This window comes from Manis pentadactyla, chromosome 3 (assembly GCF_030020395.1).
Source record: "Manis pentadactyla isolate mManPen7 chromosome 3, mManPen7.hap1, whole genome shotgun sequence".
NCBI classification, from domain to species: domain Eukaryota; kingdom Metazoa; phylum Chordata; class Mammalia; order Pholidota; family Manidae; genus Manis; species Manis pentadactyla.
The window spans coordinates 133,055,929-133,082,583 of record NC_080021.1 but is presented as its reverse complement, the minus strand read 5'-3'; the positions used below and the strand labels follow the sequence as shown (position 1 = coordinate 133,082,583).

Below are 26,655 nucleotides of genomic sequence, written 5' to 3'. Positions count from 1 at the left end.
GGCGCCTTTCTGGGACGCTTGTCTGCGAAGGGCCATCCCACCTGCTTGAGCTGGAGGGCTGAGGACCTTTTATTGGCTGTTGTCCTCTTGTTGAACTCCGTCCAGTTAAGCACCCGTACGTTCGTAGACATCTTAGCGGATAACCCGTGGCGCCTCTGTACGAGAGGAAAGCGGGGTCCCACGCAGAGGTGCTACTGTCAGTCCAACCTGATACCTCACATTCTGGTTCAGCTTTGCAGCTAACACTGGACCCACAAGCCACAGCCGCGAGTAAGGGAAGGCGCCTCCCTGTGGGGATGCTTGCAGAACCTAAGCCCTCCCACAGACTTGGAGGACTGCTTTCTCCTGCCTTTGCTGGACAGCCTACAGATACCGTGCCAGGTAAGGGCCGCTGGAGCCTGCCTGGGAAGCTGGAGCTCAAGCCACAAGGCCTGGACGCGGCGGACGGGGCGGGACCCGGCGCGCGCTGCTGGGGCGGGGCCGGGCGGCTACGGGGCGGGACCTGGAGCGACAGCGAGTCTCGGAGGGCGGGGCTGGGCGTGCGCGCTGTGGCTCGCTCTCGTGGTGGGGGCGGGACAATAGCCGCAGGCTCACACCGTTAAACAGACAACATGGCGGCGGCGGCGGCGGCAGCAATGCGCCGCGTGCGCCTTGGACCTTGGGTCACTTTCAGGTGGGCCGCGCTCTCTTGGTGGCCGCTTGCTGTGCGCGGCTCGGCCCCTGGTGGAGGCTGCCGGGCTCCGGGAAGAGTCCTCCTGTGATGTGGTCCCAGGGCTGGGTGCCCGCGGCCGAGGGCGCGGCTCCGCGGAGGAGCTACAGTCTGAGGTGAGGACGGAAGGCGAGCTGCGGGTGCGGTACCTGGAGGAGGAGAACCGAGGTGAGGGGCGCAGCGCTGGCGGCCGCCGGTCCTAGGAAGGGGTCGCTAGATCCAGTGTCCGGGCTGCCGTCAGTGTCCCGCCGGACTGCCCGGTGAACGCCGTTCCCCTCCCCCACCCCAGCTTCGCGCCCGTGTAGCGCTTCCTGTGCCTAAAGCTGTAAGGAGCAGCCCGCCTGCCTGTCAGAGCGGCCTCCCTCAGCGCCGGGGACTGAAATGCACTTTACGCCCTCATCTCTACACGGCCAAGGTCAGTCAACTGCCTGTGTGATGTTTGCTTCCAGGTTTTGTTCTTGCTTTGTAATTGTTTTCTGTCAACTCGTATCAGGGAGAGAGTTTTAGAAGCTGCAGGGGGAATGCACTTTAGTAAGTTAAAATTTTTGAACCTTTTTTGCCTCTTAAGTTTCCGCGCTGAGATCTGAAGGTATTATTGTGGATGATATTGATCTTGCCTTTGAGCAACCTACATTGGGAGGAGACCAATGTATTAGCAACACAATACCGGAGAAAAAACTGGGAAGGAGGGAGGGTGCTTGCCCTTTAGGAAAGATCATCGACGTTCATTCCTTTTCACTTGCTGCGTTGGGAAAAGCTAAAGGGATCCTGACAGGAGGAATAACATTTTGCCGTTAGACCAGTCATTTAAGTTTGACGTGCAGTTAACTGAGCACCCATTATCTGTTAGACAAAGTGCGAAATGAGTTAGGTCACGATTGCTATCCTTAAACAGCTGTGAATATAGTGAAGCATATAATGGTCATCAAAAGGCTATGCCAACTTTAAAGCTTCGTTGAGAGCACAGGGCTGTAATAGCTTCAAGGGGCACGTGATCATTTATATTTGGGACGATTGGAAGAGGAAAGGAGATTCTGAGGGTCAGGTTAGGGTTTCGCCAGATGAAACGGGTTCCAAGGCACTGCTTACTTAGGCACTGGAATTTGACATCAGTGAGGGTTTTAAAACTAGTTCTGCCTCACTTTCCCATGTGTAAAATAGGAAAAATATCACCAACGTTGTATGGTTGCTGTGACGATTAGATGAGAATGTTAATATAAATTGTTCTCTAAGTATTTAGATCATAGTGGGTACTCCAGAGTATGTTATTTCGTTTGTTAACTTGTTTATTTTAGACAGGCCAGAGCATGGTCAAAGGCATGGGATGTGAACATGTGTAGTGTTTTTGGAAAATAACATAAGGCAAGTGTAGCTGTAGTGCGGCATGACGGGCAGAATAGTGAGAAATGCAGGCAGAAAGCAGGTGGGCACTGGGGTGATTAGAGATGTGAATGCCATCCTCTTGGCTAAGCTTGGTCTTGCTGGGATTTCAATTATATTAGGTGTATCAACAGTACATTAGATACAAAGGGAACGCAAGTACAGTTGGTAATGTGCACAAAGTCAGTTTTGTTGTCCTTATGATCTAAGTGCAGGTTGAAAGAAAATTTTCATAAAATCTGAAAAGTCCTTAAGTTAGGATCCAAATGGAAAGAGAAGAAATCAGAGCATACAAAACAATTTAATTAAATTCAGATGTGTTCAGTTACCTGAAATGTAAAAATCAGCTATTAGGACATCCTCATTTCTTAAGGAAATTGACCCAGCTTCCTCTGAGGATCATCAAGAATGGCAGCTGAGGCTTGGCTAACATTATGAATGTGCTTTGCTTTATTACGGAACCAGCAGTAAGCAGTGCAAAGAAAAACATGAGGTCAAGGATACTGCAGGTGGAGGAGTCTCCCTGAGCCTTTGCTTCTCACACAGGCGAGTCCAAACTTTAGTGCTCTCAGCAGCCTGCCAAGAAGATGAGAACTCTCCCGGGTCAGAGGAGCCCCAAACTGCACTCTGCTCTCTAGGCCTCATTAGGCTGGTGGATGTACGTGAGTGCAGAACACATCAGCCCTCATCCGTTACCTGGGTTCCATATTTGTAATTTGTTGTGGAGGCAACAAAGTGATTTAGTTATGTAATCACTGAAGTTTATTTAGTGGTTATTTCTTGCAGTGTTACCCAGCCTAGTTGGAGTTTCATGGCAGCAGTCCTGGGCATGGTTTAAAGGTTTTTCCTGGTGTCCTACGGTGAATGAGTGGCCTCCTTTATAGGTCAGCTGGTCTCTGATCATTATCCTTCCCACTTTAATCTTCACGCAGGTGCTGGGGTTACCTTTTTTCAAGGCCTAGACTGACTTCCCTGCTCTGTGGAAAACCTAGTGGCTCCCTGTTTCCTGTAAGCCTCCCTTCACAGCTGGCAGGCCTTCACAGTCTGTCCATCTATACCTGCAGTCGCACCTCTCCCTTTCCTACCAACCTTTTCCCAAGTCTGGTAAGATTCTACTCATAATTGTGACCCACTGCAAAGATCATCTTTGTGAACCAGGTCAGAAGACCAGGCAGAAATAGAACACACAAGCAAATGCGTAGTGCAAATCTCCTTGATACCTGCTGCTTCTCAGCATTCGCATCCAGATGATTAAGTCTTCCTGAGTGTCTCTGGAATTGCTTTACTCTTCTTCATTTTCTTTACCAACACCACTCTTGTCTAAGCCAGCATCATGTCTAAAGTGGACTGTTGTAGAGGCCTGCTAGCTGGTCTTTCTACATCTGCTCGCCTTTCTTTTTGGACAGGTTGATTTCTTTCATGTTTTTATCCTCATGTTTTAAAAATAAATTTTCATATATTTTATGGCAGTGAATTATATCTTGATAAAGATGTATGTATTGAGATAGATATATTTATTTTAAAATCTTTATTGAGTTATAATTCACATACCATAAAAATAAAAATGTACAGTTTTTAGCATTTTTGCAAAGTTGTGCAACCATCACCACAATCCAATTTTAGAGCATTTTTATCACTCCAAAAAAGAAACCCTGTTCTCTTTAGCAGTGACTCCCCATTCTCACACTGCCTCCGCTCAAAATAAGACCTATTTTTCTACTTTCTTAATAGATTTGTATACTGTGGACATTTCATATAAAGAAATCATATAGTGGCATTTGTGACTTCCTTCACTTAGCATGATGTTTTCAAGATATAATCTATGTTGTAGCATGTATCGGTACTTCATTTCTTTTTAGGGCCGAATCATTCCATTGTATGGATATTCCACATTTTGTTTCTCTCTTCATTATTGATGTACATTTTGGGTTGTTTCCACTTTTTGGATACTGCGAACAGTGCTGCTTAGAACATTCCTGTGTAAATTCTTGTGGACATCTCTTTGCATTTCCACTTAGTAGAGGGATTGCTGGGTCATACGGTAATTCTGTGATTTAACATTTTGAGCAACTACCAAACTTTCCCTAAGTGGCTTTAGCATTTTTTGTTCCCACCAGCAAGGTGTTGAGGACTTCAGTGACTTAACATCCTGACCTGTATTTGTGATAGTGTTTTTGATTGTAGACATCCTGGTGCATGTGAAATGGTAACTCACTGTAGTTTTGATTTGGATTTCTGGAATGGTTAATGATGTCGAATATCTTTTCATATACTTATTGGTCATGTGTGTATCTTTACTAGAGAAATGTCTTTTCAGTTCTCTTGTCCATTTCTTAACTGGGTTATCTTTTTATTGTTGAATTGCAAGAGTTCTTTACTTATTCCAGATACAAGTCCCTTGTGAGGTACATGATTTGCAAGTATTTTCTCCTATTCTGTGGGTTGTGTTTTCTTTCTTAGTGGTGTATTTGGAAGAACCTAGGTTTTTGATTTTGATGTAGTCCAGTGTATCTGTTTGTTTCTTTTGTTGCAGTGTTTTTGGATCATATCTAAGAAACTGTTGCCTAGTCCCAATGTCACAAAGATTTATACCTGTTTTCTCCTAAGAGTTTTAAGGGTTTTAGCTCTTAATTTGTGTCTGTGATCCATTTTGAGTTAGTTTTTGTACACAGTGTGTGTTAAGATAGTAACCTTCATTCTTTTGCTTGTGGCTATCGAGTGTCCCAGCACTATTTCATGAAAAGACTATCCATTAACCACAGAATTGTGTTAGCATCCTTACTGAAAACTAAGTGGTCATAAACATAGAACTTCTGACTTTGAGTTCTATTCCATTTATCTACATGTCTCTCTTTATGTCAGGGCCATACTATTTGATGACTGGAGCATTGTAGTAAAATGTGATTTGGATAGTGTGAGTCCTCCAATTTCTGTCCTTTTTTTAGGAGTGTTTTGTCTATTCTGGACTCTTGCATTACCACACTTGCAAGGGCACACTGAATGAAATTGTGCTTTGCCCTGGCTTCTCTGGTCATTTGATGCCTGAATGTTAGTTTCAAGTTATGCTTTGGATGGAATTCTACAATTAAAGTGGAGGCTGAATCGGTTGTTCTTCATTCAGCAGCTGTCTCCCTTCTCTTCACACCATGGGCCTCTCATGATCATATCGAGTTTCTGCAACCTGGTGTCCCCAAGTCCTATCCCAGCCTTGTTCAGAGAAGGATCCAGCCTACATAGGCACTTATTTGCCTGGTCCTGTCCTGATCATGTATCCAGGTCCTCTAGTGACCTAATTCTGAGACCCTGTGCTTTCCTCTTAACACACGTCTATAGAAGGACTCTGCTGTATACTTATGGCTAGACCTTGAGTTTTGTGGCGTGCTTTGTGCCCAGGTCTTCCCCAAAGTGGGCAGCTCCCTCTGGAGACTCTGGCCAGTGCCCTCCTACACTCAGAGCTGTGGCTCAGCAGTCAGCCTTGCTGCTTCCGGCTGACTTACCTGTGGTGCCTAAATTAATCTCTGTCATGGTTCCTGCCACAACTCGCACTGCTGTTACTTCTTGGACTCACTTACCAAAGCTGCCAGACACTTTTTCTGCTGGGCTGGGGTGGTTGGGGGTTTTGGGGGGTGGGGGGGAACCTCACAGCTAGGTGCCTATCTCTTATTTAGCAGGCAGGTGGACTCTGTCTGCTTTGTACTCTAGCAGAAGGTTTGACCATGACTGATTATGTCCTAGTGATGTAATTATATTTTAATCAATTTAATTTGAATGTATGCAGGACCCACTATGGGCATTATTATGGCAACCCTGACAGGACATGACCTTGGGGCCAGAAAGGCCTGGGTTCACATCCAACCGTAGCTCTGCCATTCTTGGTATATCCTTGGACAGGTTCCCTAACCCTTTTGAATGACAGCTCATTTAGCTATAAAATAAGGGTAATACTACCTAGATCACAGGTTTTGTTATGAGGAATACCTGGTATTAAATGTTAGTGAATGATGCATCATTTAGTTTACAGTGGCTACTCAGGAAAAACAGCACTTCATGCCAACATTTAACATCCTAGAATGTGTGTGGTAAGGGCCCCCACTCTCAAAACCAGGAGCTGAGGCTTAGGTCTTAGTTTCATTTTCACACTGTTCTCAGCCTGCCCCAACACAGGTACCATTCCTACTCCTTGCTGATCACCCCTTCACACTCTAGGATGGAACTCCAGGTTCTCTGCTGAGCGCTTGCTCTGTATTCTGGAGATCCTGTGACCTGACCTCCTCAGGATGAGGTCAAATGTTTACTAGGATGTGGATTCTTTCTGCCCAAGAAAGCTTCCATGGACCCTGACACCTCTTCTATTGCTTGCACTCACTGTTGGTCTATTCTGCATACACCCTGCACCTGCCAGTTCTGGGGCATCTGTGCTTTGGGGGGATACAGACACCCCTGCCACAGCTACTCTGAGCAGGACCCATCATGGCACCTACACAAGGTTATAAGTTTTTTTTTTTTTTTAACAAACACAATAAAAGACATCAATCCAAGTGAGTGCTGTCTTTTGTGAGGGGACTCAGAAAGAAAAACTCTTAGAACTGACAAATGAATGGAACAAAGTAGCAGTATACAAAATCTACACACAAAAATCAGTTATGTTTTTATACACAACAATGAAAAATATTAAAAAGACATTTAAAAATAATTCTATTTGTAATAGCATTAGTAAGATGAAATACTTGGGAATTGACCAGGGATATGAAAGACTTGTACAGTGAAAACTACAACTAATTGACAAAAGAAATTAAGGAAGATATAAATAAATGGAAAGACATCCCATGTTCATGAATTGGAAGACCTAATATTGTTAAGATGTTGATACAGCCCAAACAGTTCTGCAGAGTCAATGCAATCTGTCTCAAATTCCCACTGGCAATTTTTTTTTTCTTTTTGGCAGAAATAGAAAAACCCCTCCTAAGGTTCATATGAAATCTCGAGGAACTGCAAGTTGCCAAAACAATCTTGAAAAAGAACAGATTTGGAGGTCTCACACTTACTGAATTCAAACTTACTACAAATCTCCAATAATCAAAACAGTGTGATGTTGACATAAAGACAGACATATAGACCAATGGAATACAATAGAGAACCCAGACATAAACCCTCACTTATATGTTCAAATCATCTTTCACAAGGGTAACCAAGACCATTTAATGGGGAAAGAACAACAAATGGTGTGAGAAAACTAGATATCCACATGCAAAGGAATTAACTTGGGTCCTTATATGATACCATACAAGAAGAATTAGTTCAAATGAATCAAAGACTAAAACATAAACTATTAAAATTCATAGAAGAAAGCATAGAGCAAAATTTTCATGACATTGTATTTGACAATGTCAAATAAAGTTACAACCCACCAACTGAGAGAAAAGATTTGTAAATCACATATATGATAAGGAATTAATATATAGAGAACTTCTAAAACTCAACAGAAACAAAAACAATTTTTAAATGGGCAAAAGAATTGGCGTATTTCCATAGAAGATGTACAAATGGTCAATAAACACATGAGAAGACGTCCAATATCAGTAATCATAGAAATGCAAATCAACACCACAGTGAGATGCCACCTCACACCCACTAGGACTACTATTACCAAAAAGCAGTGACACCAAGGATGCAGAGAAATTGGAACCTTTGTGCACTGTTGGTAGGAATGTAAAATAGCACAGTCACTATAGAAAACAGTATGGCAGCCCCTCAAAATATTAAAAATAGAAATACCATATGATCCAGCAAACCCACTTGTGGGTGCACACCCAAAAGAAGAGATATTTACACACCCATATTTATTACAGCATTATTCACAAAGGCCAAGAGGACGAAGCAATTCAAGTGGCCTTTGATGGACGAATGTTTAAAGAAAATGTGACATATACATACAATGGGATTTTATGCATTCTTAAAAAAGAAAGAAATTCTGTTACATACAACATGAATAAACTTTGAGGACATTATGCTAAGTGAACTAAACTAATCACAAAAAGACAAATACTATATGATTACATTTATAGGAGGTACCAAAGGCAGTCAAACTCACAGAAACAGAGAAGTAGAATATTGGTGGCCAGTGGCTGGGGGGGAAATGGGGAGCTATTGTTCAACAGAGTTTCAGGTTTACAAGAGGAAAAAGTTCTGCAGACTTGTTGCACAACAATGTGAATATACTAATGCTACCGAAATGTATACTTTAAAATGCTTAAAATGATACATTTTGTATTATGTGTTTTTTTTCGCCACAGTTTAAAAAAAATAGAGGAAGGAAATTCTGAAACATTCTACAACATGGATAAAACTTGAGGGCATTAGGCTGAATGAAATAAACCAGTCATAAAAAGACAGATACTCTATGATTCCACTTATATGAGGTACTTGAAGTAATCAAATTCATAAACACAGAAACTAGAATGGTGATGGCCAGGGACTGTGGGGAGAACAATGGGGTTTTCTTCAATAGCCATAGAGTTTTACTTTGCAGGATGAAAAGAGTTCTGGAGATGGATGTTGATGACTGTCACACAACATGAATGTACTTAGCACCATCTAACTGTACACTTTAAAATGGTTAAAGTGGTAAATGCCATGTATATTTTACTACAATATAAAACTAATTTTGGAGGGGCGTGACAAGACCACACCCATCATGCAATATGACATTTCACAGTATTATTTCTTCTTTGTTTTTTTTATCATTACACCTACATGAGCAACATAATGGTTACTAGACTCCTCCCATCATCAAGTCCCCACTGCATACCCCATTACAATCACTGTCCATCAGTGTAGTAAGATGCTACAGAATCACTACTTATCTTCTCTGTGTTGTACAGCCCTGCCCGTGCCCCCCCATTATGTCTGCTAATCATAATACCCTTTTCCCCCCTTGTCCCTCCCTTCCCACCAATCCTCCCCAGTCCCTTTCCCTTTAGTGACTGTTAGTCCATTCTTGGATTCTGTGAGTCTGCTGTTGTTTTGTTCCTTCAGTTTTTTAATTTGTTCTTATACTCCACAGATGAGTGAAATCATTTGATACTTGTCTTTTCCCACCTGGCTTATTTCACTGAGCATAATACCTTCTAGCTCCATCCATGTTGTTGCAAATGGTACGATTTGTTTTCTTCTTATGGCTGAATAATATTCCATTGTGTATATGTACCACATCTCTATCCATTCATCTATTGATGGACACTTAGGTTGCTTCCATTTCTTGGCTATTGTGAATAGTGCTGTGATCAATGTAGGGGTGCATATGTCTTTTTCAAACTGGGGTGCTGGATTCTTAGGGTAAATTCCTAGGAGTGGAATTCCCGGGTCAAATGGTATTTCTATTTTGAGTTTTTTGAGGAACCTCCACACTACTTTCCACAATGGTTGAACTAATTTACATTCCCAACAGCAGTGTAGGAGGGTTTCCCTTTCTCTACATCCTCGCCAATGCTTGTCGTTTGTCTTTTGGATGGTGGCCATCCTTACTGGTGTGAGGTGATATCTCATTGTGGTTTTAATTTGCATTTCTCTGATGATTAGCAATGTGGAGCATCTTTTCATGTGTCTGTTGGCCATGAATTTCTCCTTTGGAGAACTGTCTGTTCAGCTCCTCTGCCCATTTGTTAATAGGGTTATTTGCTTTTTGTTTGTTGAGGTGCGTGAGCTCTATATATTTTGGATGTCATTCCCTTATTGGATATGTCATTCATGAATATATTCTCCCATACTGTAGGATGTCTTTTTGTTCTACTGATGATGCCCTTTGCTGTACAGAAGCTTTTCAGCTTGATATAGTCCCAATTGTTCATTTTTGCTCTGTTTCCCTTGCTCAGGGAGACATGTTCATGAAGAAGTTGCTCATGTTTATGTCCAAGATATTTTTTCTTGCCTATGTTTTTTTCTAAGATGGTTTCGTGACTTACATTCAGGTCTTTGATCCATTTTGAATTTACTTTTTTGTATGGGGTTAGACAATGATCCAGTGTCATTCTCTTACATGTAGCTGTCCAGTTTTGCCAACACCAGCTGTTCAAGAGGCTGTCATTTCCCCATTGTATATCCAAGGCTCCTTTATCGTATATTAATTGACCATATATGTTTGGGTTAATGTCTGGACTCTCTATTCTGTTCCACTGGTCTGTGGATCTGTTCTTGTGCCAGTGCCAAATTGTCTTGATTACTGTGGCTTTGTAGTAGAGCTTGAAGTTGAGAAGCAAGATCCCCACTGCTTTATTCTTCCTTCTCAGGATTGCTTTGGCTATTCAGGGTCTTTTGTGGTTCCATACGAATTTTAGAACTATTTGTTCCAGTTTGGTGAAGAATCCTTTTGGTATTTTGATAGGGATTGCATTGAATCTGTAGATTGTTTTAGGCAGAATGGCCAATTTGACAATATTAATTCTTCCTAGCCAAGAGCATGGGATGAATTTCCATTTGTTAGTGTCCTCTTTAATTTCTCTTAAGAGTGTCTTGTTGTCTTCACGGTATAGGTCTGTCATTTCCTTGCTTAGGTTTATTCCTAGGTATTTTATTCTTTTTGATGCAATTGTGAATGCAATTGTTTTCCTGATTTCTCTTTCTGTTAGCTCATCGTTAGTGTATAGGAAAGCAACAGATTTCTGTGTATTAATTTTGTATCCCGCAACTTTGGTGAATTCAGATATTAGTTCTAGTAGTTTTGGAGTGGAGTCTTTAGGGTTTTTTTATGTACAATATTATGTCATCTGCAAATAGTGACAGTTTGACTTCTTCTTTACCAGTCTGGATACCTTGTATTTCTTTGTGTTGTCTGATTGCCGCAGCTAGGACCTCCAGTACTATGTTGAGTAACAGTGGGGAGTGTGGGCATCCCTGTATTGTTCCCGATCTTAGGTGAAAAGCTTTCAGCTTCTTGCTATTAAGTATTATGATGCTTGTGGGTTTGTCATATATGGCCTTTATTATGTTGAGGTACTTGCCCTCTATACCCATTTTGTTGAGAGTTTTTATCATGAATGGATGTTGAATTTTGTCAAATGCTTTTTCAGCATCTATGGAGGTAATCATGTGGTGTTTGTCCTTTTTGTTGATGTGGTGGATGATGTTGATGTATTTTTGAATGTTGTACCATCCTTGCATCCCTGGGATGAAACCCACTTAATCATGATGGATGATCTTTTTGATGTATTTTTGAGTTCGGTTTGCTAATATTTTGTTGAGTAATTTTGCACCTATGTTCGTCAGGGATATTGGTCTGCAATTTTCTTTTTTTGTGGTGTCTTTGCCTGGTTTTGGTATTACAGTGATGTTGGCCTCATAGAATGAGTTTGGGAGTATTCTCTCCTCTTCTTCCCTTTGGAAACTTTAAGGAGGATGGGTATTAGGTCTTCACTAAATGTGATAAAATTCAGCAGTGAAACCTTCTGGCCCATGATTTTTGTTCTTAGGTAGTTTTTTGATTACCAATTCAATTTCCTTGCTGGTAATTGGTCTATTCAGATTTTCTGTTTCTTCCTGAGTCTGCTTTGGAAGGTTATTTTTCTAGAAAGTTGTCCTTTTCTTCTAGGTTATCGAATTTGTTGCCATGTAATTTTTCATGGTATTCTGTAATAATTCTTTGTATTTCAATGGTGTCCATGGTGGTTTTTCCGTTCTCATTTCTGATTCTGTTTGTGTGTAGACTCTTTTTTTCTTGGTAAGTGTGGCTAGAGGTTTATCTATTTTGTTTATTTTCTCAAACAACCAGCTCCTGCTTTCATTGATTCTTTCTCTTGTTTTATTCTCGATTTTATTTATTTCTGCTCTAATCTTTATTATGTCCCCCCTTGTACTGACTTTGGGACTCATTTGTTCTTCCTTTTCTAGTTTTGTTAATTGTGAGTTTAGACTGCTCACATGGGATTGTTCTTCTTTCCTGAGATAGGCCTGAGTCTGTTTCTTTTTTGTGGTCTCAAATTTTTTTAAGGAATGTTTTATATGTGTCTTTAGAATTGGTAAATGAATGAGCCTCCTTTCTATAATACCTGAGGTTGGCATTGAGGTATTGTCATTGGAGCTGGGCTGAGATTGATGCTCAGTCTGACCTTTAGTTATGACAGATAAGGTGCAGAAGTTTTGCCTCTGAGAAGTGGTCAAAGAAACACCCAGGGGACACAGGGAAAACGCCCTTCTGGAAGCTGGTGGGGCAGGAAGATGCTGAGGCCTTGCCTGGGGCAGGCAGCACACCTTCCCTGTGGCTCACATCTTCTTTCAGCAAGATACCAGGTGAACCAGCATTGAAGTGGGGAGCCTGGCCCTGGGGAGAGTCTGTGCTTTATCTCACAGTGGCCTCAGGGCCCACATTTCACTTCTCTTGGTCCCTCTGGCACCCAGAGTCCAGTTTGCCAAGTAAGTGAAGGTGGCTGGGAGGGATGAGGACCAAGTCCCCAGAGATTGGCTTCCTTTCTAAGCCCTGCTGTCCTGCCCCACATTTATGTTAGGGCTTCACTTTACAGAGGAACCTGGCAGCACCTGATTCTGTATACCCACTGCCATGCACAGCCTCATCTGTGTTATGGCATACAATAGCATTCATCTCCTAGGGCACTGGTTCTCAAAGTGGGTGTCCCAGAGTGTCAGCAACAGTGGAGAACTTGTTAGAAAAGCAAATTCAGGAAGCCCATCCCAGACTCACTGAATCAGAAACTCAGAGGATGGATGTCAGCAGTCTGTTTTCTCAAGCCCTGCAGGTGATTCTGATGCTCAAGGGTGAGAACCACGGTCACAGGGGTGTTGTGGAGAGTGAAGGGGACGGCCTTTGTCTTCCCCCATGTCTGAACGCAGAATGGGGAAGGACCAGCTTGAGAACAACTGGTGCATTCCTTGGAAGTTATCTGCCCACAAAAGCATACCTTGTCCTTGAAAACGAGCCAAGACGCCTCACGCTGAAAACAGGGAGACCTTGGGGATGTGTGAAAACACCGCCCCCGCTTGCTAGGCAGATTCTAAGAAAATCCACAAGATGTTCTGTCCTGTCCCCCCTGAGAGGGAAAGATGAGTATAGCACTTGGCTGAGGTCCGAGAAAGGCAGTATAAAAATAAAGGAGCTGCGCCACATCGGGGCTGCTGCAACCATTGTCTGTCTGTTTTTGTTGTCTGTGTTTTTTGTAAATTCCCAGTACACCTCAGCAGGTCACAACAGAGAGTGAGTGAGGAGCATGTTTCGTGCTCAGGACACTGACGGGTTATTTAGCTGTTAATGTCATTGCCATCATCGCCATCATCACCACCACCATCACCATCGCCATCATCACAGGAATCCTTTCTAATAATGCTTTGATCTCCAGGAGCACCGAGTACTCACAGATGGGGATACTTTTCCTTGGAACGACCCCCTGTCCCACATACATATATGTCTGCAAGCTGACTGACTCTCTTAACAGCACAAATGTCTTCTTGACCATTTATCATCATGACCTGGGGTGTTGGGGGAAAATGTAAGAACCTACATTAGTAAGGGAAGACTTTGGTAATAGGGACAGTTGCAATAAGAGATGCTCAAAGCCTAGATTGGAAATGTCTCAGGGAAGGAGTGGGGTGAGCAACGCTTTTATGTGCAGAGACCATGGAATAGGTGGCTGTGGAAAGAGTGTGTGTGTGTTGGTGGAGGGTAATGAAAACTGCCGTGTGGGAGTCTTGAAACTTTAAAAACTGTGTCAAACATTGCAGTAACAAGCGAGTCAAGGCAGGAACACTTGGCTGTAGTTAGGGACATGAGCAAAGAAGTTACAGATGGGAAGTTCACATAGATTTCAGGGCCTAGCTGTCCTGCTTCAGCCAGCCTAAAGATAATGTTAATGTTAAACCACAGAATTTTGATCAGCCTTGTCAAGAAACTGATTTTTACCTATGCCATGCGTAGTATGCTAAATAATGGCCCCTGACGATACCAGGTTTTAATTCCTGGAACATATAAACGTGATCTTCTATAGCAAAGATGCTGCAAAGTTGATTAAATTAAGGATTATGAGATGGAGAGACTACCCTGGATTGTCTGGGTGGGCCCTAAAAGCAAACACAAGTTATAAGACAGAGGTGGAGGGAAATTTGACACGGACAGAAGAGGAGGTGCAATGTGGCCAGGGAGGCCGTGATTGGAATGATGCAGGCGCAGATCAAACCAGGAGCGCCTGGAACCCCCAGCAGTTGGGAGAGGAGAGGGGCAGGTTCTCCCCCAGGGCCTCCAGAGGGAGCACAGCCCTGTCACCTGGTTTTCAGCCCAAGTAACACTGACTTTGGATTTCCGACCACCGTAACTGAGAGAGAATAAATTCTGGTGGTTTTAAGCCACCAAGTTTGTGGGAAGCAGCTATAGCAAACTATTACACCTTGTTTCATGAAAAGACTGTTTTTCAGAGTTTGTTTTTCAAGTTCTATGAGGTTATCTCCTCTGGCATCCAAAAGATTTCATGGATTATACTTTTAAGGGTGGGTGGGGAAAAAAGTCCCACAAGGTCAACTCCTTTGTTATTTACTGCACCAAATGCTTTGCCGTGATCTCATTTAAATATATTGGTCATGGCTCTGCTCATAGGCTGTAAAATCAAGATTACTGTAGTTAACCTCATTTTTAAATGGAAAGGCTGAGCTTCAGAAAGCTGTTAGTAAAGGTAAAAGTAGAATGTGTCTAAGTAAATGCACAAACTACCCAGGAGAGGATAGTGAGCACAAAGTAAGGGTTTAATTAATTCTTGGTGATTGACGTACTTAAATTGGCAGACTGTTTAACCCATTAGGAAAAGCAAGGTTACAGCAGCTCAGAAAAATGTTATTTCAAAATAAGTGGCTTCATATGAACACCTAATTATAAACAAGCTCTTTTCCATGACATTATAAATGGTAATAAATCACTGTACAATTGGGCAGTTGTCTGGAGAATGTTTTCTAAGGGTAACTCTTGGAATTCAACAAACTGGAGGAGGCTGTTATATTGGGAAGAGGTGTACAGTGGCCTCAGGGTCTCGACACCACCACACAGGATTTATTCATTCCCCTACAGTTTAAAACTTCCAGATGTGGTAATGAATTTATCCTGTTTTACTAGTGAGCAAAAGAAATCTAGACAGATGCACACAGGAGTACAATTTCACAGAGACTGCATTTTAAACAGGAATTGGGAAGTTCTGCCAACAGCATTTATCAATGGCAGAGCTATTAAATCTGACCATTTAAATAATTAGCACTCGTCTAAGTTATTTTGCAAAGAAATGGGAATAGAAAGAGAGGAATGCAGTGGTTAGCAGTAACACATTTCTCAAATGCATTACTTAACAGATTATGTATAAGTCGATGTCATGAATCGGAACAGTAGTATCTTCCCCTCTCTTGCTAACTGGTTTTCTCCTCTCTCTCTCCTAAAGTTAGGTACTTCTTGATTTAATTGTAGGTTTTGAGCAAATTTGCTTATAGAGTCCATTTTTTTCCTCAACTGTTTGTATCACATTCCAAGAAACAAAGGGGATGCCATTCACCTGCCACACTGCCTTTTGTCAGGCTATTATTGCCTAAGGTGCGGTGTTAATGTGGTAGCAGGTTTTTCCTTCCTGCGCTGTGGCCCAAGGGCAAGTGCAAAAACCCACATGTTAGAGTAATTTAGACTTCTTGTGGCAGACTGAATAAACAAAAGGACAATGGCCAGACTTTATGTGACATCAGAACTCTGCCCCACAAAAGAAATCTCTGCGGACCCACCTCAGAACAGTGCCTCCGTGAACGGGCTACCAACTTACTTCTGCCTCTATGTGGCTTAACCTCTACGTGGCCTAACAGAAGCTTCCCTTTTTTCTTTTTTTTTTTTTTTTTTTTTTTTTAATAATTATTTTTTATTGAAGGGTAGTTGACACACAGTATTACATTACATGAGTTTCAAGTGTACAACACAGTGGTAGAACATTTATATACATAATTCTAGGTTCCAGCTATCACCCTACCAGGCTGTTACAATATCTTGACTATATTCCTTATGCTATACATTACCTCCCGGTTACTAATTTATTTTACCATTGGAAGTCTGTCCTTCTTTTTTTTTTTTTTTTTTTTTTTTTTTTGTGAGGGCATCTCTCATATTTATTGATCAAATGGTTGTTAACAACAATAAAATTCTGTATAGGGGAGTCAATGCTCAATGCACAATCATTAATCCATCCCAAGCCTAATTTTCGTCAGTCTCCAATCTTCTGAGGCATAACAAACAAGTTCTTACATGGAGAACAAATTCTTACATAGTGAACAGTACAAGGGCAGTCATCACAGAAACTTTCGGTTTTGCTCATGCATTATGAACTATAAACAGTCAGTTCAAATATGAATACTCATTTGATTTTTATACTTAATTTATATGTGGATACCACATTTCTCTCTTTATTATTATTATTTTTAATAAAATGCTGAAGTGGTAGGTAGATACAAGATAAAGGTAGAAAATATAGTTTAGTGTTGTAAGAGAGCAAATGTAGATGATCAGGTGTGTGCCTGTAGACTATGTGTTAATCCAAGCTAGACCAGGGCAATAAAACATCCACGTATGCAGAAGATTTCTCTCAGAACGGGGGGGTGAGGTTCTAAGCCTCACCTCTGTTGATCCCCAATTTCTCACCTGATGGCCCCCCTGCGACTGTGCCTGTCTTAGGTTGTTCCTCCCTTGAGGAATCTTACCCGTCTCTGGCTAACCAGTCATCTTCCGGGGCCATACAGGGAAATGTGAAGTTGGTAAGTGAGAGAGAAGCCTTATTGTTTGAAAAAGTTAGCTTTTTACTTCTTTGCATATTTATGCCCTGTGGCTTCTATGCCCAGCATTTGTCTTGAGGTATCTTTACCACTTGGAAGAATTATGATACTCAGTAAATTTGATATGAGGCACGAATTCTATTTAAGGGTTGTAATTAGGAAGGAAGAAGAAAAGCTATAGAAGTAGCAGGCGGAAGAAAACATGGGAAGATTGATTATTTCTTTGATATATCTTCTTGTAGAGTAACTTCAGCATGTATAGGTTTTAAGCTACTACTTAAATTGCACACACACCTTAACATAATAGGAGTATAGTTACATAACCAAAGCATATCTGTAATTACCAGCCATCTGCAGTGAAACCAAGAAAACCAGTTAGGCACCTTAGGCATTTGTGAAAACTTATCTATGATATGGTGGATATTGTCCAAATGAACTTGAACAGTCTGAGAGAAATCAGACAAATTAAAACAACCCATTCCTGGGGACTGTTCACATGCCATATGTTCTTTTAACAATAAATAGTTTGTAGTTGTAAGACTTTGGAGCGCTACAATTTGCACTTCTCCAAATTCTTGGTTGAGTTCCAACAGTATAGATCCAGTCCAATTTTGTTGTTTTACTGTATGCACAGGCCAGCTTAGATATCTCCTTCCTCATTCCCATGGCAGGTCCAGGAACTGGTGGGATGAGTGCATCTACAGCTGTAGCAGTGCGTGGATCTTTGTTGGGGTTTTTTGATGATCATCTTCTGGCATGAGTCTTCCAGAGGGTGCAGATGTTGGAAGTTCTTTTTCATATCGTATCTTAGTTCATTTTCGGGGTAGCCCAATTAGGCTTTGATCCTCTGTATAAACACAAACAGACCCTTTGCCTACACTTTTATATGCCCTTTATACCCTTGTGTAGATCTCGTTGGAGGTTACCACACAGGAACTGCCCTTTTTTTTTTTTTTTTTTTTTTTTTTTTTGCTATCACTAATCTACACTTACATGACGAATATTATGTTTACTAGGCTCTCCCCTATACCAGGTCTCCCCTATAAACCCCTTTACAGTCACTGTCCATCAGCATAGCAAAATGTTGTAGAATCACTACTTGCCTTCTCTGTGTTGTACAGCCCTCCCTTTTCTCCTACCCCCCCCATGCATGTTAATCTTAATACCCCCCTACTTCTCCCCCCCTTATCCCTCCCTACCCACCCATCCTCCCCAGTCCCTTTCCCTTTGGTACCTGTTAGTCCATTCTTGAGTTCTGTGATTCTGCTGCTGTTTTGTTCCTTCAGTTTTTCCTTTGTTCTTATATTCCACAGATAAGTGAAATCATTTGGTATTTCTCTTTCTCCGCTTGGCTTGTTTCACTGAGCATAATACCCTCCAGCTCCATCCATGTTGCTGCAAATGATTGGATTTGCCCTTTTCTTATAGCTGAGTAGTATTCCATTGTGTATATGTACCACATCTTCTTTATCCATTCATCTATTGATGGACATTTAGGTTGCTTCCAATTCTTGGCTATTGTAAATAGTGCTGCAATAAACATAGGGGTGCATCTGTCTTTCTCAAACTTGATTGCTGCATTCTTAGGGTAAATTCCTAGGAGTGGAATTCCTGGGTCAAATGGTAAGTCTGTTTTGAGCATTTTGATGTACCTCCATACTGCTTTCCACAATGGTTGAACTAACTTACATTCCTACCAGCAGTGTAGGAGGGTTCCCCTTTCTCCACAGCCTCGCCAACATTTGTTGTTGTTTGTCTTTTGGATGGCAGCCATCCTTACTGGTGTGAGGTGATACCTCATTGTAGTTTTAATTTGCATTTCTCTGATAATTAGCGATGTGGAGCATCTTTTCATGTGTCTGTTGGCCATCTGTATTTCTTTTTTGGAGAACTGTCTGTTCAGTTCCTCTGCCCATTTTTTAATTGGGTTATTTGTTTTTTGTTTGTTGAGGCGTGAGAGCTCCTTATATATTCTGGACGTCAAGCCTTTATCGGATGTGTCATTTTCAAATATATTCTCCCATACTGTAGGGATCCTTCTTGTTCTATTGATGGTGTCTTTTGCTGTACAGAAGCTTTTCAGCTTAATATAGTCCCACTTACTCATTTTTGCTGTTGTTTTCCTTGCCCGGGGAGATATGTTCAAGAAGAGGTCACTCATGTTTATGTCTAAGAGGTTTTCGCCTATGTTTTCTTCCAGGAGTTTAATGGTTTCATGGCTTACATTCAGGTCTTTGATCCATTTTGAGTTTACTTTTGTATATGGGGTTAGACAATGGTCCAGTTTCATTCTCCTACATGTAGCTGTCCAGTTTTGCCAGCACCATCTGTTGAAGAGACTGTCATTTTGCCATTGTATGTCCATGGCTCCTTTATCAAATATTAATTGACCATATATGTCTGGGTTAATGTCTGGATTCTCTAGTCTGTTCCATTGGTCTGTGGCTCTGCTCTTGTGCCAGTACCAAATTGTCTTGATTACTATGGCTTTATAGTAGAGCTTGAAGTTGGGGAGTGAGATCCCCCCTACTTTATTCTTCTTTCTCAGGATTGCTTTGGCTATTCGGGGTCTTTGGTGTTTCCATATGAATTTTTGAATTATTTGTTCCAGTTCATTGAAGAATGTTGCTGGTAGTTTCATAGGGATTGCATCAAATCTGTATATTGCTTTGGGCAGGATGGCCATTTTAACGATATTAATTCTTCCTAGCCACGAGCATGGGATGAGTTTCCATCTGTTAGTGTCCCCTTTAATTTCTCTTAAGAGTGACTTGTAGTTTTCAGAGTATAAGTCTTTCACTTCTTTGGTTAGGTTTATTCCTAGGTATTTTATTTTTTTTGATGCAATTGTGAATGGAGTTGTTTTCCTGATTTCTCTCTCTGTTGGTTCATTGTTAGTATATAGGAAAGCCACAGATTTCTGTGTGTTGATTTTGTATCCTGCAACTTTGCTGTATTCCGATATCAGTTCTAGTAGTTTTGGGGTGGAGTCTTTAGGGTTTTTTATGTACAGTATCATGTCATCTGCAAATAGTGACAGTTTAACTTCTTCTTTACCAATCTGGATTCCTTGTATTTCTTTATTTTGTCTGATTGCCGTGGCTAGGACCTCCAGTACTATGTTAAATAACAGTGGAGAGAGTGGGCATCCCTGTCTAGTTCCCGATCTCAGAGGAAATGCTTTCAGCTTCTCGCTGTTCAATATAATGTTGGCTGTGGGTTTATCATAGATGGCCTTTATTATGTTGAGGTACTTGCCCTCTATTCCCATTTTGCTGAGAGTTTTTAACATGAATGGATGTTGAACTTTGTCAAATGCTTTTTCAGCATCTATGGAGATGATCATGTGGTTTTTGTCTTTCTTTTTGTTGATGTGGTGGATGATGTTGATGGACTTTCGAATGTTGTACCATCCTTGCATCCCTGGAATGAATCCCACTTGGTCATGGTGTATGATCCTTTTGATGTATTTTTGAATTCGGTTTGCTAATATTTTGTTGAGTATTTTTGCATCTACGTTCATCAGGGATATTGGTCTGTAGTTTTCTTTTTTGGTGGGGTCTTTGCCTGGTTTTGGTATTAGGGTGATGTTAGCTTCATAGAATGAGTTTGGGAGTATCCCCTCCTCCTCTATTTTTTGGAAGACTTTAAGGAGAATGGGTATTATGTCTTCCCTGTATGTCTGATAAAATTCCGAGGTAAATCCATCTGGCCCGGGGGTTTTGTTCTTTGGTAGTTTTTTGATTACCTCTTCAATTTCGTTGCTGGTAATTGGTCTGTTTAGATTTTCTGTTTCTTCCTGGGTCAATCTTGGAAGGTTATATTTTTCTAGGAAGTTGTCCATTTCTCCTAGGTTTCCCAGCTTGTTAGCATATAGGTTTTCATAGTATTCTCCAATAATTCTTTGCATTTCCGTGGGGTCCGTCGTGATTTTTCCTTTCTCGTTTCTGATACTGTTGATTTGTGTTGACTCTCTTTTCTTCTTAATAAGTCTGGCTAGAGGCTTATCTATTTTGTTTATTTTCTCGAAGAACCAGCTCTTGGTTTCATTGATTTTTGCTATTGTTTTATTCTTCTCAATTTTATTTATTTCTTCTCTGATCTTTATTATGTCCCTCCTTCTGCTGACCTTAGGCCTCATCTGTTCTTCTTTTTCCAGTTTCGATAATTGTGACATTAGACCATTCATTTGGGATTGTTCTTCCTTTTTTAAATATGCTTGGATTGCTATATACTTTCCTCTTAAGACTGCTTTTGCTGTGTCCCACAGAAGTTGGGGCTTAGTGTTGTTGTTGTCATTTGTTTCCATATATTGCTGGATCTCCATTTTGATTTGGTCATTGATCCATTGATTATTTAGGAGCGTGTTGTTAAGTCTCCATGTGTTCGTGAGCCTCTTTGCTTTCTTTGTACAGTTTATTTCTAGTTTTATGCCTTTGTGGTCTGAAAAGTTGGTTGGTAGGATTTCAATCTTTTGGAATTTTCTGAGGCTCTTTTTGTGGCCTAGTATGTGGTCTATTCTGGAGAATGTTCCATGTGCACTTGAGAAGAATGTATATCCCGCTGCTTTTGGATGTAGAGTTCTATAGATGTCTATTAGGTCCATCTGCTCTACTTTGTTGTTCAGTGCTTCCGTGTCCTTACTTATTTTCTGCCCAGTGGATCTATCCTTTGGGGTGAGTGGTGTGTTGAAGTCTCCTAGAATGAATGCATTGCAGTCTATATCCCCCTTTAGTTCTGTTAGTATTTGTTTCACATATGCTGGTGCTCCTGTGTTGGGTGCATATATATTTAGAATGGTTATATCCTCTTGTTTGACTGAGCCCTTTATCATTATGTAGTGTCCTTCTTTATCTCTTGTTACTTTCTTTGTTTTGAAGTCTATTTTGTCTGATATTAGTACTGCAACCCCTGCTTTCTTCTCACTGTTGTTTGCTTGAAATATGTTTTTCCATCCCTTGACTTTTAGTCTGTACATGTCTTTGGGTTTGAGGTGAGTTTCTTGTAAGCAGCATATAGATGGGTCTTGCTTTTTTATCCATTCTGTTACTCTGTGTCTTTTGATTGGTGCATTCAACCCATTAACATTTAGGGTGACTATTGAAAGATATGTACTTATTGCCATTGCAGGTTTTAAATTCGTGGTTACCAAAGGTTCAAGGTTAGCCTCTTTAGTATCTTACTGCCTAACTTAGCTCGCTTATTGAGCTGTTATATACACTGTCTGGAGATTCTTTTCTTCTCTCCCTTCTTGTTCCTCCTCCTCGATTCTTCATATGTTGGGTGTTTTGTGCTGTGCTCTTTCTAGGAGTGCTCCCATCTAGAGCAGTCCCTGTAAGATGTTCTGTAGAGGTGGTTTGTGGAAAGCAAATTCCCTCAGCTTTTGTTTGTCTGGGAATTGTTTAATCCCACCGTCATATTTGAATGATAGTCGTGCTGGATACAGTATCCTTGGTTCAAGGCCCTTCTGTTTCATTGTATTAAATATATCATGCCATTCTCTTCTGGCCTGTAGGGTTTCTGTTGAGAAATCTGACGTTAGCCTGATGGGTTTCCCTTTATAGGTGACCTTTTTCTCTCTAGCTGCCTTTAACACTCTTTCCTTGTCCTTGATCTTTGCCATTTTAATTATTATGTGTCTTGGTGTTGCCCTTCTTGGATCCTTTCTGTTGGGGGTTCTGTGTATTTCCGTGGTCTGTTTGATTACTTCCTCCCCCAGTGTGGGGAAGTTTTCAGCAATTATTTCTTCTAAGATACTTTCCATCTCTTTGCCTCTCTCTTCTTCTTCTGGGACCCCTATAATACGGATATTGCTCCTTTTGGATTGGTCACACAGTTCTCTTAATATTGTTTCATTCCTGGAGATCCTTTTGTCTCTCTCTATGTCAGCTTCCATGCGTTCCTGTTCTCTGATTTCAATTCCATCAATGGCCTCTTGCATTCTATCCATTCTGCTTATAAACCCTTCCAGAGTTTGTTTCATTTCTGCGATCTCCTTTCTGGCATCTGTGATCTCTTTCCGGACTTCATCCCATTTTTCTTGCGTATTTCTCTGCATCTCTGTCAGCATGTTTATGATTCTTATTTTGAATTCTTTGTCAGGAAGACTGGTTAGGTCTGTCTCCTTCTCTGGTGTTGTCTCTGTGATCTTTGTCTGCCTGTAGCTTTGCCTTTTCATGGTGATAGGAATAGTCTGCAGAACTGGGACGAGTGACGGCTGGAAGGACTTCCTTTCTTGTTGGTTTGTGGCCCTCCTCTCCTGGGAGAACAGCGGCCTCTAGTGGCTTGTGCTGCGCAGCTGCGCGCAGACAGGGTTTCTGCTTCCTGCCCGGCTGCTATGGAGTTAATCTCCGCTGTTGCTGTGGGCGTGGCCTGGCTCGGGCAGCTACTCCAAAATGGTGGAGTCGCGTTGGAGCAGGAGCTGCTGGGAGGCTATTTATCTCCGTAAGGGGCCTCCCTGCTCCCTGCAGCCCAGGGGTTAGGGTCCCCAGAGGTCCCGGATTCCCTACCTCTGGATTAAGTGGCCCGCCCTGCCCCTTTAAGACTTCCAAAAAGCACCCGCCAAAAGATAACAACGACCACAAAAAAAAACAAGAAAAAAAATTTTTTTAATTTAAAAAAAAAAAAAATTTTTAATTAAAAAAAAAAAGGTGGTCGTTCGTTTTTCTTTATTCTCCGGTGCCAGCCTCACGCCTCTGCTCACCGGTCTTTCTGCCCTGTTTCCCTAATATTGGGGTCCCTGTCCCTTTAAGACTTCCAAACAGCGCTCGCCAAAACAAAGCAGCAAAAAAGCAAAAAAAAAAAAAAATGGTCGCGCGCTTTTCTTATGTCCTCTGTCGCCCAGCCTCCAGTGCCTGCTCACTGTTCTTGCTGCCCTGTTTTCCCAGTATCGAGGGCCCTGCACTCTGGCCCGGATGGCTGGGGCTGGGTGTTCGGCAGCCCTGGGCTCCGTCTCCCTCCCGCTCTGCCTGCTCTTCTCCCGCCGGGAGCTGGGGGGAGGGGCGCTCGGCTCCCGCGGGGCCGGGGCTTGTATCTTACCCCCTTCGCGAGGCGCTGGGTTCTCTCAGGTGCGGATGTGGTCTGGATATTGTCCTGTGTCCTCTGGTCTTTATTCTAGGAAGGGTTGTCTTTGTTATATTTTCATAGATATATGTTGTTTTGGGAGGAGATTTCCGCTGCTCTACTCACGCCGCCATCTTCCGCCCCACCTGATTTTGAGTTTAAAGGGTGAATCTCTTCCCTTTTTTCTTATAAAGCTTTTCCTCACCCTGGCTGTCTTTGAATTGTCTCCCTTGTTATGTATGGCAAGTGGTTCTTCTATAGGAGGTCTTCGTTACCTCACCTGTGAATGACGCTGTTGATGACCACAATTATTAATTTATTTTTTAAAAACAAGTGAAACAGAACTCCAGCCATATGTAACAAATATACTTTTATAAACTGCGTGAGCACTTAAGGCCCCTAGTTGTGATTGTGAGGTAAGGAATTCTACTTCAGCCATAAAATGAAATTTTTAATTAATTTACGTCAAAATTTCCTGTAAATAACTCGTTTCTGTGGGTTGGAGAAAGGCTTGAGGGATGAAGACTCCCTGACTGGGGAGACAGGAAAGGAGCATCCCAAGGTGCCGCCCCTTCCCTGATGCCACCCAGCCCGGCCCCTTTCCTTCCCAGGATTTGGGCTGTGTCACGGCCCCAGTTGAGGGGAGGTCTCTCCACCCCACATTACTCCACGACCCGCCGCACCCCATTCCAAAACAGCAAGAGCACCTCTGCTGGGGGCTCTGCACTCCTCCCCCGCCCGCCTTTCCTGAGGACGAACAGAAATCGCTAGACCAGATCGCGCTGGTCTCAGCGCTCCCGGGACCTTAAGCAAAAAACTCAGGGCCTGGAGGACTCGGGGTGACGCCGAAAACCCCTGGGGGCCTCGCTTAATCCTCTCCCTTAACCATCACCCAGCGCGCATACCGGATGATAGCTGCATCAGGGACCCCAGGGAGGTGCGGGACCCTCCTCGGCGATGTCCGGGTCCCCGCTGGCCTCCCCGGGTCCACCGAGGCAGCCCGACCAGTCTGGAACTAGCTGGAACCAAGCCTTGCCATGCACCGGGATTTACGTGGGCCGAGGTCCCGCCCACAGGCTGGCTCAGCCAGTCCCCGCACGGGCCGGCCGGCAGACTCGGGCCTTAAAGGCAGAGTCAGGAGCAACTGGATCAGAACCAGAGGCTCCCTACCGTTGGAGGTTTTCGTTATCTGAAGTGCGCGTGCGCACGTAAGCGTCCCGGACTAGGGTCGCAGCGCTCTGGGGAAAGGGAATGGAGGAGGGGACCCATCCAGGGACACCGGCGAGGGGGCGGGCACGACCCTGGGAATGAGAGCGTCTGCCCTCCAGCAGTTGGCGAGGCTGGGTCGGCACAGCCTGGAGCCCTGCCAGCCTTGAGGTGGGCAGCGGGGGGTGGGGGAGGCGGTGCGGGAACCCAACACAACAGTCCTTGGCGGTGCCCTAGCCAGGCCCAAGGAGGGGGACTGGCTGGACGTGGCAGCCTGAACCCCGCACCCGGGACTGCGGGCCCAGCTGTCCCTGAGCCGCCATCAACATCCTCTGGAAGAGGAGGGCGGGGAGCGGGAGGGCATGCCAGCGGCCAGGCTGGTTCTCTGGGCCCCGGGAGAGCCTGGCCTTACTCGGGGGTGGGTTCTGTGAACTCCTCTCCTGCCCAGCGACTGCTCTCCCGCTTTGGGGGAGTGATCCGGGTGTTGGTGGCAGAGGCTTCCTCTGGGAAGCCTTTTCAGAAAGGTTTCAATTCAAGAACTGTAGCTCCAAAGGCATATTGCTAACTGGGTCCCCCTTCTTTACATTAATGAGAAGAAAGGTGGAAGGTGGCTGACTGCCCAACTCCTGGAGATCCCTGCCCTCCTGGGGAGCAGGTGTCCCGATAAATAACTTGCTGGGTCGTTTCAGTACCTACAGTAAATAACCTGGACCAGGAGTTCCCTGGTTTCCTAAGATTCTGACCCATAAATTACCCTGTGACCTTTATCAAAACCTTAATTATCATTGCACTATTACAGTGAAGTCTGTCAATTCCTAGAGCACTTGTCAGCTCATTTTTCATTTTGATGTCGAATCAGATCTCTCTGCTATTTGGTAAGTCCTTGGCCTGTTTCTTCACAACCCACATCCTTGCCTTCCACAGACCTTTCCTAAATATTTGGGACGGTAGTTTAAATGTTTTTACTCTAGCATCTCGGGAGAACGTAGGGTGTCTTAGAAGGATTGGTCTAATCAGATAACTCATTTCATTTCCTTTCTTCGGTTTTTGAAACATGCATCCTTCACTCCTGACTGTCCTGTGCTTGGGAATCGCCTCGGCTGTTGCACAACTTGATCAAAGCTTAGATGCACAGTGGTCCCAGTGGAGGGCAACACACAAGAAACTCTATAGCACGGTTGGTAACATCTGAAACTGTGCAGAGGGACCCTGCCGAGAGTGGTCGGTACTGTTGGGAGTTTATAGCAGAGAGGAGCTTCTTGAGGGCCTCTCACCAAGGCAGTAACCATGGCACACATTACCGAGCAGAATGTGGAACAATTCTTACATACGCAGAAGTGGAGTTCAGGGCCGTACATACGGGCATTCTAAATGTAACGTTTTGAGGGACTGCCATGCTGGTTTCCACAGCAGCTGTACCACAGCAGTGTCCCGTTGTGTAGACACTGGAGATCAGCTCCCAGAAGTATGAGGCCATCCTGGCCACGGTTTCTCTTCCATTGTGCCTGAAAATCCAC

General features: G+C 43.0%; 1 protein-coding gene across 6 annotated transcripts in view; it reads left to right on the top strand.

The window, feature by feature from the left end:
• The first annotated feature begins 586 nt into the window (after positions 1 to 586).
• LOC118922103 (procathepsin L-like) overlaps positions 587 to 26,655 on the top strand; it is a 44,729-nt gene continuing 18,660 nt past the window's right edge. For 2 of the 6 annotated variants that reach the window (XR_008996459.1, XR_008996460.1), the window contains exon 1: positions 591 to 825. Coding sequence is in view for 1 of the 6 variants with exons in the window: in XM_057498470.1 (XP_057354453.1) it covers positions 26,193 to 26,315 (123 nt within the window). In the remaining 5 variants the exon portion in view is untranslated. Of the gene's footprint in view, positions 826 to 998; positions 1,125 to 26,175; positions 26,316 to 26,655 lie in introns of those variants that run through there. The other 4 variants (XR_008996457.1, XR_008996458.1, XR_005028638.2 and 1 more) reach the window with 4 other exon arrangements.